This window comes from Planococcus citri, chromosome 1 (genome assembly GCF_950023065.1).
Source record: "Planococcus citri chromosome 1, ihPlaCitr1.1, whole genome shotgun sequence".
Taxonomy (NCBI): Eukaryota; Metazoa; Arthropoda; class Insecta; order Hemiptera; family Pseudococcidae; genus Planococcus; species Planococcus citri.
Genome location: NC_088677.1, coordinates 47,944,191 through 47,957,078, shown reverse-complemented (window position 1 = coordinate 47,957,078; position 12,888 = coordinate 47,944,191). Strand labels below are relative to the sequence as shown.

The following is a 12,888-nucleotide window of genomic DNA, read 5'->3' as shown; positions in this document are numbered from 1 at the left end:
CAAGGGCAGAAACTTTTGAAAATTCGTGTTTAACATTTTTTATAAGAAGAGTTTATTCTTTTCGATTCAGTTGAGTAAGCATTTGATATTGAAATTTTAGATTACCTAATATTTCGAAAATTCATCAAATATGTAGTTCTGTAATTGCTCATTTTCCCAACTCATCACTCAAATTTTTATGTAGAATGGGGAGCACGCTGTCGCCTTTGCTTCCCTCTAGCTACAGCTCTGCTTGAAAGAAATCTTCGATAGAATGGACACAAAATGAAAATGCATCCAAGTAGGTATTCTAGAAATATTTACGCATATAATTCAGTATAAGAACAGCGTGTAAAAGGAGCTTACAAAATACATAATTTAATCATTTGATTTCACATAGGAATCGTTTTTTTTTTAAACATAAGAAATGTAGAACAAAAATGGAAATGAATTAAAACTTAAGTGCTTATTCTCCGTTGAAAATAATTTCAAACGAGAAAAAATAGTTTGAATTAGGTACATCAATAATTATTTTAGAATCACAAATCTTGACCAACAGACATATTTAATGACAGAATTAAACGTTTACCTAAATATCGAACACATTAAACCAAAATAAACACCTACGGCTTTTTCGACAGAATTAGCTGTCTCCTTAATTCGCATGCGGTTAATAAATTGGTTGAAAAAGTAGCGTCAACGAAAGCATTCAATTTTCGCCATATTTCCACATCAAATTTGTCAGGTTTCAGAAGCTCGTTGATGAATTCTCGAGTAATGTAAGCATTTGGCGAATAAAATGCCACTTTAGTGATTAATTCGTCGAACTTTAAATCCTTGAATAGTCTCGTACAACAATTCATCATCATAGAGGATCTCATAATCGAACCCTTGAATTTGAGTATATCTGATTCCAGAGGTATACACAGGTTTAAGATTTCAATCATGATATCCAGATCATCAACAATCTGAACAAAGATATGCGAACTTTCGGCGAGAATCATTTGGTTTCTGGTATGCCCATTCACCATTGACAAAAATTTGATAAAAAATCTGAAACCACTTGGCGAACACTTTTGCTTGATTTGGAAAGATATGAACATTGGGTCGACCATCATTCGGGCAGCGTGTTTTCTAAGATGATCTGAAGCTGAATCCCAAACGTTGCTCAACATAATCATACATTTTTCAGAATCTTTCTTCCAGCAAAATACGTTTCCCAAAAATTGTGAAAATTCTTCCCCAGTAATTCGATCTTTTATCCGTGTCCAAACTAGAAACGCATTATCCGGCATATCAAATTCTTCGCAAAAATTCATCATCAATATGATGGGAATTTGATCAACAAGCTGACATTGTTGCAATAAGGACATTCTCGTTAGTATGAATTTCTGATCTTTTACTGATTCAGGTAAGATTTTAACTGCGGCCAATACTTGGTCGTTTTCATTTAAGCGGTTCCAAAAATACTCTAAGGCGTAAGGTAGAGATCTACCTCGCTTGGCACACAGAATGGCCATCATGATATCGACAGAAGGATATTCCTCGTCAGGAAACATGGCGGAATATTCGCGCTCTATTTCACGAACCATGTTATACAATTCCTCTTTAAGGCAATAAAACCAATACGAAATTTCAGCAGGAAAACGTTGTTGACGGAAATAATCTGGAAGTGAGCTCGCAGGGAATTGTTTTATTTCGTCAACCATTCCATAAAAACACATTATGATGAATTTTTGTTCTGGTTTCAAATTTTCATCGAATAACATTTTCGAAGCGCTTGCTTTGTAATCAATTTTACCATTTTGATGCCAAACAATGCGATTCGGATTGTAGCTCTGTAGGTAATACCTTTTCAATCCATCGTCAAAAATATTTTCTTCAAAATGGCAAATAAGATTTTCCATTTCATTTCGAATACAATCCAAAGATTCTTTCAACATTTCTTCGATAAGTCGAGGTATTTTCAATGATTTTACCAATTTATCCGATCCGTCTTTATAGTCTTCGTCCAGTCCTAAAGCTAAGCACGAATAAAAGTAGTACCTTTTGCCTGCTGTTTTTGAAAAGTTGATGTGCTGATGCTCATTGATAACGCGTCTGCCCGTTTTTACTTGTATTTTTCCGCATTTTACTAGACTGAAGTAATTGCGCCACAGATGCAACGCCACTTCTTGACTGGCCATGTTTTGCAATTTTGGTACACATTCGTAGAAAACGAACCGTCTTTCCAACCAAGTACCCATTGCCATTGATGTTCGCAATTCCGTTAAATATTATCTGAAATGAGAATTTAAAAAAAAAAAAACTAAGTACCTGGGTAGTAATTATTAAGTAGGCCTATTTATATTTAAGATATTCGGTAAATCTGAGCTAGGTACATTTGCACATGCAAGTATATTTTCAACTATGCATGACGTCAGATTGAAAATATCTATACTGCTGTGCACATAAGATCATCGTTTTTGAGAATCGAAAGAAAGTGCGGTGATCGTGAAAAAAAAAATTAGAGGGTTTTCACCAATTCGATGGAAATATTCATTTCGAGCTGAAAGTTACTCATTGTCAGAAAAATTGTTAAATGGGAGAATTTAGAAAATACAAAAAATGTAGACTCGATGGCAAAATAGTCCAGTAACACGTCTCAATGTCTCATACGTAGATATGTACTTATCTCATCTTAAAATTCTCGCGACCTACATCATTTATCCGTTTGTTTCGTACAACCATTTCAAACTTTCAGCAGGACTTCAAGCACAGAGTTGCTCAGATTCTACATATTCTCTACTTCTCAAAAAAAACCCTTTCATTCGAGTGTTTTTCAAATTTGTTCTTACCATCTTTATATCGAACGCAGCGCTTATTCATTAAATACCTATTGCAATAGCATGCAGAACTTATAGGACGACTTATACCTAGTTAGACTCCTTGAACTCATGAAATAATTTTTTTATTTATAGTTCTATCAAGTATTTTCCTCTTATTTTTGTAATATTTCCAAAAATTAATTCTTGCGAAAAACTTAGGTACCTAATACTTTGTATGTATGTACCTATTTTCATCTCTTTTATAGTAAGTTTTGATAATTCAATTGTAAATTGCAGAATATGGAATTTGGTATTTAGAAATTTTTTTTTACCTTTTGTGATGCCACTCTTTAGTTTTCAAGCTAACTGAACTACATATTGTGGGGAGGGGGCAGAAAATAAATGTTGAGAAAAACTGAGTGAAAGACCGTGGCAGGTGTGTTTGCATTTATCTGATACCTACTAAATCATAATTTAAAAGATAAATAGAGCAAATGAAAATAAAAATGTTTAAAAAACTTGAAAGTCCGTTTTAAACTGATTAGCCCATTACTAAATATGAAATAGGTCCAGAAACGTACATTCAAACTAAAAAGTTTTCCTACAGGGTTTTTTGAATTATTATTTTTCATTTCAAATACTATCGATGAAACCTAAGTAAGTACCTATTATAATATAAATGTATTATTTGAAAAAACGGGAAAAGGGGGAAACGGAAATATGTACTCGAATACACATGTAGGTATTTTAATGCCTAAGGAATAAAATTAAAGCATTTATGCAACTTTTAATTAATCAATCATTGTAGGTAGAGGTAGAGTAATATTGAAACATCAAATCAACCAAAGTATGTTTGCATCATTCGTATTATTTTATTTTTATTTTTTTCGTATCCTTGTTGGTACTTGGTAGTCTGTAGTCTTGTGTGGTCATAGAAATTGCTTCATAAAACTTCGGTATTCGGTATTCCCTTATGAAGTGAAAACTGAAGAGACCTACCTATTAAATACGTCAGAGTAAAGATTTAGACTTCGATATAGGTAATTTACACTGACGAGAAGAGGCACGTTCATAAATACGAATACACCAGATAAAAGTCTAAATTTAAGACGTAATCAAACGATAAAACTGACACTGCACGTAAAACGTATAGGAAATACGTATATTGCAAATGCAAACGTACGCCTACCAGAGCAGCAGAGCTATATCGATCATTTTTATCACGGTTTCAGCATACGGTGTTACGGTGGGAAAGTAGCATCATTTCATCAATACGCAAAAAAAAAACATCGGACAGAATTAGGTTATGATACGAAAAACACACTCCAATGAAATTCATTCAAAGATTAATGACTCATTTATGGAAAATCTTTCCTCAGTCCTTATACGGTTGTCATCCGAATCTTCCGCTTTGGAAAAAACACACGCATAAGCACAGGACTTTAAATCATCTCGATACGTTTTTTTCCCGATCCAATCTCGCCGTTGATTTTGAGCTTCGTGCCGATCTGCATTCGTAGGTATGATACCCGAACGAAAATACGCTGTGAAAATTTTCATTTATCATTCTACGTACTTGTATGCAATATTCGGTTTATGAAAATGAATCACATTTATTCTCAACTACCCGTGTGTAGAATAGTTCCGCGTTCAACCGGAATACTCGTATACCTATATAGTATCACGCTCGCCATTCTAAAAATGCGATTTATCATTGCCATGAAGTCGCGGAGGTGCTAAAATTTAATCATTCATTTACCTCCCGTAAACATATGGTCATCGCTTGATGTATAAATTAATCATACGCGGGGCCTTCTGCATCGATTAAACTCTCAGTACTATACTTAATTCTGGTGTACGAGTTTTCTCAGCAGTTTGCTTTGTGGTGTACGCCAACGGATATGACGGCAGACTTAGACCATAGACCAGACGAGAGACCGACGCGACGGTACTCGATGTTTTTTTAAAATTTTTATTGCACCTGATTAAGTTGGACGCTGCTCTTGAAATCTCATCGCTTATTTATAGTACGGTCGCAAATTACAATGCTAAAAATATACTTCAAATGAAATTACATATTAAAAAGTAATCATGAATATGAAGACGACGAACCAGAGAGGTACCTAAACACACGCGAACAGATGCCTCTTGCTGATCACAACCATAAGCAGAAGCTATAGTTAGGTATATACGTATAATAATATGCTCATTTCGACTTCGACAAATATACGATACCTTTACCTACCGAGTTTTATTTTGCCTTAGTCGTAAGTATAACTATAGTAATCTATTTGTATTCTATTCAGTCATAATAAAGGTACATTACCTCCAAACCTACGCCTTTTCGAGCGTGAATTTCTTACTGGTCAACTATCGATAAGTAATTTTTGCTAACAAATTGCAAAACAAAATAATGAAGAGCTGGGAAGATCGTCCGCATGTGTGCGGATAATGGTGAAAACGTTTCTTACATAACAGCTATACTCGATACGCGTGTCTTTATGAAACTACCCTACGTACTTATTTGTATGTACCTTACCTATCTCCCATTTAAGAACTGAATTTAAACCTCAGAGATTTACGTCTTATACAATTTTTTCAACCCTAATGAAATTATCCTTCGGAAAAAAAGTAGATATATTTATAAACGCCTGCGATTTTCAGTATTTTTTCTGATTATTCATATTAGAAAATGTATAGATTACAGAAAATAACCTTATAAGCAACATTCATAAGATGCTCGGGTGAGAAACTTACAGCGCGTTTTTTTGTAGGGACACACAAGCTTCCTCCATCCTCCTCCCATCTCATATTGAAAAAAAATAAAAAGTAAAAATCTTATTCACGAAGGCTTCAGAGGAAAAATAATATTTGCATATTTGAAACATCAAAGGAATTCTGTAAAATGACACTGGAGGGGAGAAAGAGGGAGAGAATTGTTAAACCGAAAGTCATTTTTAATTCATTGGGCTACAGCCGTACCTGCAAGTGGGTAATTCTCAAAAAAAAAAAGGTCAATTTTGATGTGCATAATTTTGAAAAACAAAAATCATTTTTTTGGAAAATTTCAAGTGGGAATCATTTTTATGGATGTCCCAGATCCCTTTTCTAGTGTTGGTCTCAATTCGATCCCCCCTGTGGGCACTGATCCCCCCTAAAACGGTGATTATTAGGATTCGACCCTCATCGATGTGTAATACGTTGATTGATATGTTATCGAGGTCGTAGAATTCGAATCTGGAGTTATTTTTCACGTAGAGGTGAAGGGAAAATGTCAAATTTTGCTTATATTATCGTGTAATATGTCGATTTATGTTTTACAGACCGCAGAGTTGGAATCTGGACTTATTTTTTGGTAGGGGTAGTGGTGAGGCGTGGGGAGGGAGAAAATGTAAAATTTTGTTTGTATTATCGTGTAATATGTCGACTAGCGCGATAAAAGTACAGCTGTCCGAAATTTGGCCAAGTCGGAGGACAACTACGCGCTGGACAAGCCGAAGGACAATCTCAACGTTTTTTCGTTTCTAGCCTTACCTACTGGACATTATTCGATTCTTAACACGTAATAAATGTGTACTTATCATGTAGAATAACTTCCCTTTCTCAATTATCGTTTTTTCCGGGTTCATCGGAGTAAATAAAAAGGCAAGCCGAAGGACACCGATTTTTCAAAATATCAAATTTTCAGAGATAAGTACGATCTGAACGAACCATTGCGTAGGTTTTGAAAATAACATTGCGGGGTAACATTTCTATGAGAACAGTGAACCAGTGCAGCCATTCACCAGAAAAAAATGTTGGATTGGGAAGCTACCAAAAATAATTGAAAATTGCTCTAAAATTTGCGCAAAAAGTGTGTGACAGTTTTCAAATGTTAAATGTGAGCTTCCTATGGACTTATTGCAATTGCAATTTGCACAATAATGGACCTTCGTGTTCTATGATAATGAGAATGTATCAATTTTTCCCAAAAAAGATGAAGTTCGTGACACTTTATAACATTCATTTTCGAAAACATGGCGTGTGACAGCCAAGTCGAAGGACATTTGGGGTATAAAATCGAATGTACACCAATGAAAGGAGGGGCTAAAAATCTGAATACCATATGTGAAATATGTGGGGGATGATCCTTGAATGGACCAAAAAAAAAAATTCATGCCAAAACCTTTGAGAAATTTGCCATGTACACGATTTTTACCTTTTTTTGAGAATTACCCAAGTATTCAATTTTATTGTACGTAATTACCTACATCTTATACTCAATACTTACTTACATTACAAAAACAAAACGCCCCATTCGATTCGATTTCAATCACCAAAAGAAAACAATATTAATTCAGTGCTTAATAATATAGAAATCGAAGGGACAGTGCGCGTTGAAAAAAATTGGGAAAGAATTTTGAGAATATGGATTTTGGAAGCTGCAAGTATGCAACTTCCTTATATGTAACTTCGCTGCTTACGTATACCTAACTCGTTCACTTTCAAACGTAGGCAAATCACTTTCAGTTTGAGGAATAAGAACATTTGTTGGTCGTCGGAAAAATAATAGATATTCTAAATCTTACTTAGGCTACGAAATTTCTAAACCCCTTGCTATGTAATTCTATTTTCCAAGCAGGCAAGTTTCAGAAAAACTTGATGCAGTTTGCAAGTTTCCTCATAATTCGAGAACAAAACATCTGCACGTAACAACGATTCTCTAATTAATACGCAGACTTGTCAAGTCAAGTACCTACTACCTACGAATTTCACGATGGGTTTTCCCTGCGATTTCGCTTCCTTATATATTTTCCCGTTAAATCTACTCTGCTTCTTTTTTCCATTCATAAGAGCAAGCTCCTCTGAAAGCCTTGAAATTATGACTGCCTCAAAATGATACAGATTTCGCTGAATAATGAATTAGCTAGAATGAGACTCATCTCAACAGCTTTTGCGGGTTGAAGAATTCCGCTGAGGAGCTGAATATTTGAATAGTAAATGTATGCATGTACATACATGTACGTATTTGTATGTCGTATGTACCTATAGACCTACATTAATACTCAACAGCTTACTACCCACCTAGGTACTTAGGTATATGTTGATAGAATCGCGTTGGTGTAATACCAAAAATAGTAAATCACATACTTACCTACGTAAACGTACGTATTTTGGTGCAAATTTCTAATTAAAAGTTCGATACCATCATCATCGATTTTTTCATCGCGCTACAAATAAACTCTTTTAAAACGCTCCAGCATCAATTATCTCTCATCTTTTGTAAGGTTTTCAGTCATTTATTCGAATACCTACACACTCGCATTTTTTTCGACTCTATTTATAAATTGTGCAGCATAATTGGTTACATAAGAGGATCACACAGCGAGTTCGTATGGTTCGTATGATACTTACTCGTAGATTAATGTACATCTGACGTCTGCATCGGCGATGATAACAGTACTAATGAAGATGGTTCAAGGACGAACACAGCGCGGTTTTTTTTTACCGCACATACAGATGAAGTTAAACTACATATCGATGACGCATTAATTGATACCACCTGGCTTAGTATTGTTTTGCTTTCCGCTACATTATGCGAAGCAGAAGCTTTTCCATTTGCGAGTCGAATTTCACGAATCGAATGAGTTTTCTTAGTCGCGGTTTTGTCAAATTTGATCGAAAAAACGAGATTTACGTAGGAAGCTGGGTCGAATTTCTATTAAAACTTTTCAATTGGCGAGTTTTAGGAAAAGCATGGCATAGCGTATGGTATGTGTACAATGCAGTACGTTTACGCGAGCTGGATTTGCACAGTAGTTCATTCTCGGTACCGCTGAGTGATTTCTTCAGATACACGTATGTATGGGTTGAGAAAGCGGTTGTGTTGACCTTTTGGTACTCTACGGCTCGAATACAATAGAGGAAAAATCGTAATAAAGCTAGCGGTGTATTATTGTTTCCCAACGTGACAATATTGTTAGCTAGCCTTTTGATACGTTTATCTGTGTATAGTGTGAGTGTAATGTGTACTACACGATTGTAAACATTTTACTAGAATGTACAAATGAATAATTTTATTACATTTATGAAACGTATCGTATCGTATCGTATTGTAGCAGCAAGCATATCTACCTTGTATTACCTACACCTCTGTTTACTTTGCTTATACCACTGTACACAATCCAACCACTGCCATGCCAGCTTGGAACATTTTAATGAGTCATTCGATGCCTATATTCTCATTTAATTAAACGTTTGTAGCGTTGCACTCGCTGTTTGCAAAGCACACTTGAAATTCGCTCGAAATTTCATTTCAAATCAGCCAGTCTACACTCACCTAGAACCCAACCTCACTGCAGCTAGTTATATGTACCTCTCTACCTACCTATAGCTTTTGGATTTATATTTTGCTATAAAAAAAAATTGAAAATTGCCATAAATTGATAAATACGAAAAATAAAACCAAAAAAATGGTATAAAAGTCACGTATTCCTACTACGGCATTTTATTAGCCGTCTTGTAATTGTCGACCAAATAAAACAAAAGCTAGATTACACGCGATACAAACGTGTATGTGTATATACTGTAAAGCCTAAAAATGCCGAGGCAACGTTTCATCCTTTTCAATATACTTAGGTAGGTAAGTATTTGTGCGAGCCAAACACATATACAGAAAACACTCAAAAAACACCCATTTTATCCCTATATTCAGCTAACTCAAATGCCGAACTTTATTTGTAATGACTTCCACGTTCAAGGTCATGTCATCTTTTTTGTAAGTGCCTAATTTTCACGTCTTTGCCTCATTTTTAGCTCCATAATAGGTATAGTATAGGTAATCCTATACTGGTACATACATGCAATTCTCACCTACCTACGCTTTTTGTTATGTACTCTCGTATTCACTTTCTCTCGAATTTTACCGCCCAATTACGAAATTTTTTTCAAAATGTGTCGTCGTTGTCGTTGTAGCTAGCTAGTAGCTACATACATACTTACCTATTCGCTCGGTTAGAAATTTTATAGGCGTATATTGTAATGACGGATTGGTATATACGTCTGTACGGTTTGATCTATTCGAAAATAAACTGCTGTTTGGTGTGACGTTCGACACTTTTTCTTGATCGTTTCAGGATAGAAAATATGTCGAATCAGCCATCTTTATGAATTAAGGTTTCACTTGACAGCACAACGCATCTTTTTAAAACGAAAGCAAAATTCGATCTACGAGTAAGATTCTAATGATACGAAGGTCATTTTACCTTAGTTGACCTTCGAAAGTCATAGGTACTGTCGATGGATGTGATGGGAATTCCTTCGTTCATTTGCGGTTGCGGTATACAAATTTTTCTTTGACCTTTTATTCTCAGTGAGTTATAGATCATAGCTCAGGTATACGAATTGATGAAAAACTGTACAGCATACATCGTATTCGCACTTCGCAGATTACTGACAGCGAAACATCGATGTGTTAAAATGCATACAACTGGTCGAGCTATACCAAATCTGCCTAATAATTTTTTCACACTGAGCACCGTTAACTTAGCTTTAAAATTAGATAATTATGTTGACAATGAGATGATTATCAATACAATAATCGGAAATTTACTAATTTTTTTGTTTTAGGTGAGCACAAATTTCCACCGTACGAGCAAGAGAATCTGATAATACATATAGATACATAAGTAAGTCAGTCAATTGTTGATGGTTCATATAAGAATTTAAACCCTCCTGAAAATGCTGGTACATACTAAATGAGCAAAAAAACCGCCATAGTCGTCGGGAAAAAATTCAATACGAGCCATGAGAAATAGATTGGAGAAAAAAATTTAATTTCACAATATTCCTCACTTTGAAGAACTTGGAAAAAATGCCAACAAATTCTTGACATAATGTCAAATTTTTAAAAAAAATCACGAATTACTGAAATTTCTACTCATGTTGAAGACGACTTTGAGATATTCTGTTTGACTTTTAATAACTTGGAAAAAATTAACGAATTGCTAAAACTAGGTATGTTATGCGAACAAATGTTCTCAAAAATTTATAATTCAATATGTACAAATAAGTATGTAGATACATTCTCGAGCGTTTTTTGCTTATTTTTAAATGTTATATTGACAAAAAAAAGTTGACGAAATTGAGGGAAAATTTACGATTTTGGATGGATTTTCCAACTTTCACGCAACTTTAACAACCAAGCTTTGAATTTGTGAGAAAGTGCACAAAATTTGCAAATTCGAAGGTTTGTCGCTAAAGTTGTAAGATCCTTACAAAATCGCTCATTTTTCTTCATTTTTTTTTCAAATATTATTGCGGAAAATTCGGGTTTGAAAAAGAAAAACCAAGTAGCCGGAACGGAGCGAGGGCAAATCCTTCAAAAATTCATTAAAAAAAACATTACCTATTCGAATTTGAAAAAAAAGAAAAGCGGCGCAAGCAAAGCCAAAGCAAAAGCTTTCAAAAATTCTCAAATCAGGAGGTAAACGAAGAACGGAGAAAATGAAATAAATACTGAAAATAAGCAATAACTATAGATACCTATTAGTTTTGATAATGACATTAATTTTTTTTCTAGAAATTTTCCTATTTTTTGAGGAAATCGGTGCCTACATATTATTTTGATATACCTACTTACCTATACTGCCCTACTATCTACTCAAGTCAAATTCATACCGTTTTAGCACCATTTTTGTGCCATTACAAATACCTACACTGGAATTTTCTTTTCACTTTGAGTGTTTTTTTTTGTTCGTTAACTGCAGTATTTATATTCAAGGAGCAATTCTCCGAAAAATAAATCTTACGCAATCAATCAGTTGATACCATATTACCAACTAGTATAAGATAGAAAAAAACTAGAAAACATGTCGATTTTTCACGCTATATATTTAGAATATTATCAATACCCGAACGTTTCGGCACACTTGTTGCCTTCTTCAGCGGAGTAACTAGACTGAAAGTATACACAATTATGCAGGTACAGAACAGAGATGAAACGACATGTTTTCTAGTTTTTTTCTATATTTCACCTCGTCACGCGTAATAATTCCATTATTTTTCATAAACTAGTATAAGATGTGAGTTCAAAATTTCAAAACTTGGAAATTCGTTTTAAAAAATGATAGGTAGCATGAAACCGCTAAGTCTCATGAGACTTCGTCTTTTTTATAGTGCACACCAAGCAAGTGATAATTTTAAAAAACATAGTATTTGAATAAAACTGATGGAATCTAAATAAGATTCACAATAACCCCCCCCCCCCATCCACCTCCCTAAACAAAATAATAAAAGTGTGAAAATATACCTACCCTACACTTTAAACATAGGTACCTACATGTTATAAGAAATCACTCCCTATTTCTGATATTCTACACTAGGCACATCTTGTTCTTCTTGAATGTTAATTTTATTGCAAAAAAATATTTCAACGCTGAAAGAAATTAGAGCAGAATAAAGTCGTAATTTATTCATTTCTATTGTAAAATCAACCTCCAACAAAACGAAGACAAAGGAAAAACTATATATTCCATTCTCCAGGGATCAACTAACCTATAAAAAATTAATCTGGATGTTGGAAAAGGCAGGGAAAATATGAACAATTATTAAACAAATTTTTGAAATTTTCATGCTTATTTATGTACCTAAGCCTACCACACTTGTAAGCGGAGAAAAAAAAAGAAAAAAGATCGATTATTTTTACGTTATTCGTAGAATAATATAACGGTAGGTAAGGTAGATGTAAATACTTGTTTTACCTACTATAGGTAGATATAGGCATACATATACCGTATAAAAGATAGCACTGGGACTGTCCGAAACCTCTTCATCCCTTCGGAATAGTCTCATGTGATTCATCTTTCAAAATACTTATAGAAAAGCACCAAAATTTGTTCTTGACCCCTTTTATAACAGCTACTACTTTCTCGCTCACAAGGTAACACAGACCTAGTCTCTTATTTAACCCAATAACAACGAAATTTTCCTCGATACATTTTAAAAGAAGAAAATGAATCAGAATTATTCTCACCTTTATTTTCCTACAATTTGAACATACGTTAGGCCGGATCCTCGTTTACGAAAACCATCAAGGTTATTTTATAGCTATGAAATTAATTTC

At 34.3% G+C, this 12,888-nt stretch overlaps 1 protein-coding gene across 1 annotated transcript in view; it reads right to left on the bottom strand.

Moving 5' to 3' along the window:
* Nucleotides 1–294: 294 nt before the first annotated feature.
* The window catches only part of LOC135832387 (uncharacterized), a 29,969-nt gene continuing 17,375 nt past the window's right edge, over nucleotides 295–12,888 (bottom strand). Inside the window, exon 2 of the mRNA XM_065345604.1 lies at nucleotides 295–2,259. Within this exon, the coding sequence (XP_065201676.1) occupies nucleotides 603–2,231 (1,629 nt within the window). The 5' untranslated portion in view covers nucleotides 2,232–2,259 and the 3' untranslated portion in view covers nucleotides 295–602. The remainder of the gene's footprint in view (nucleotides 2,260–12,888) is intronic.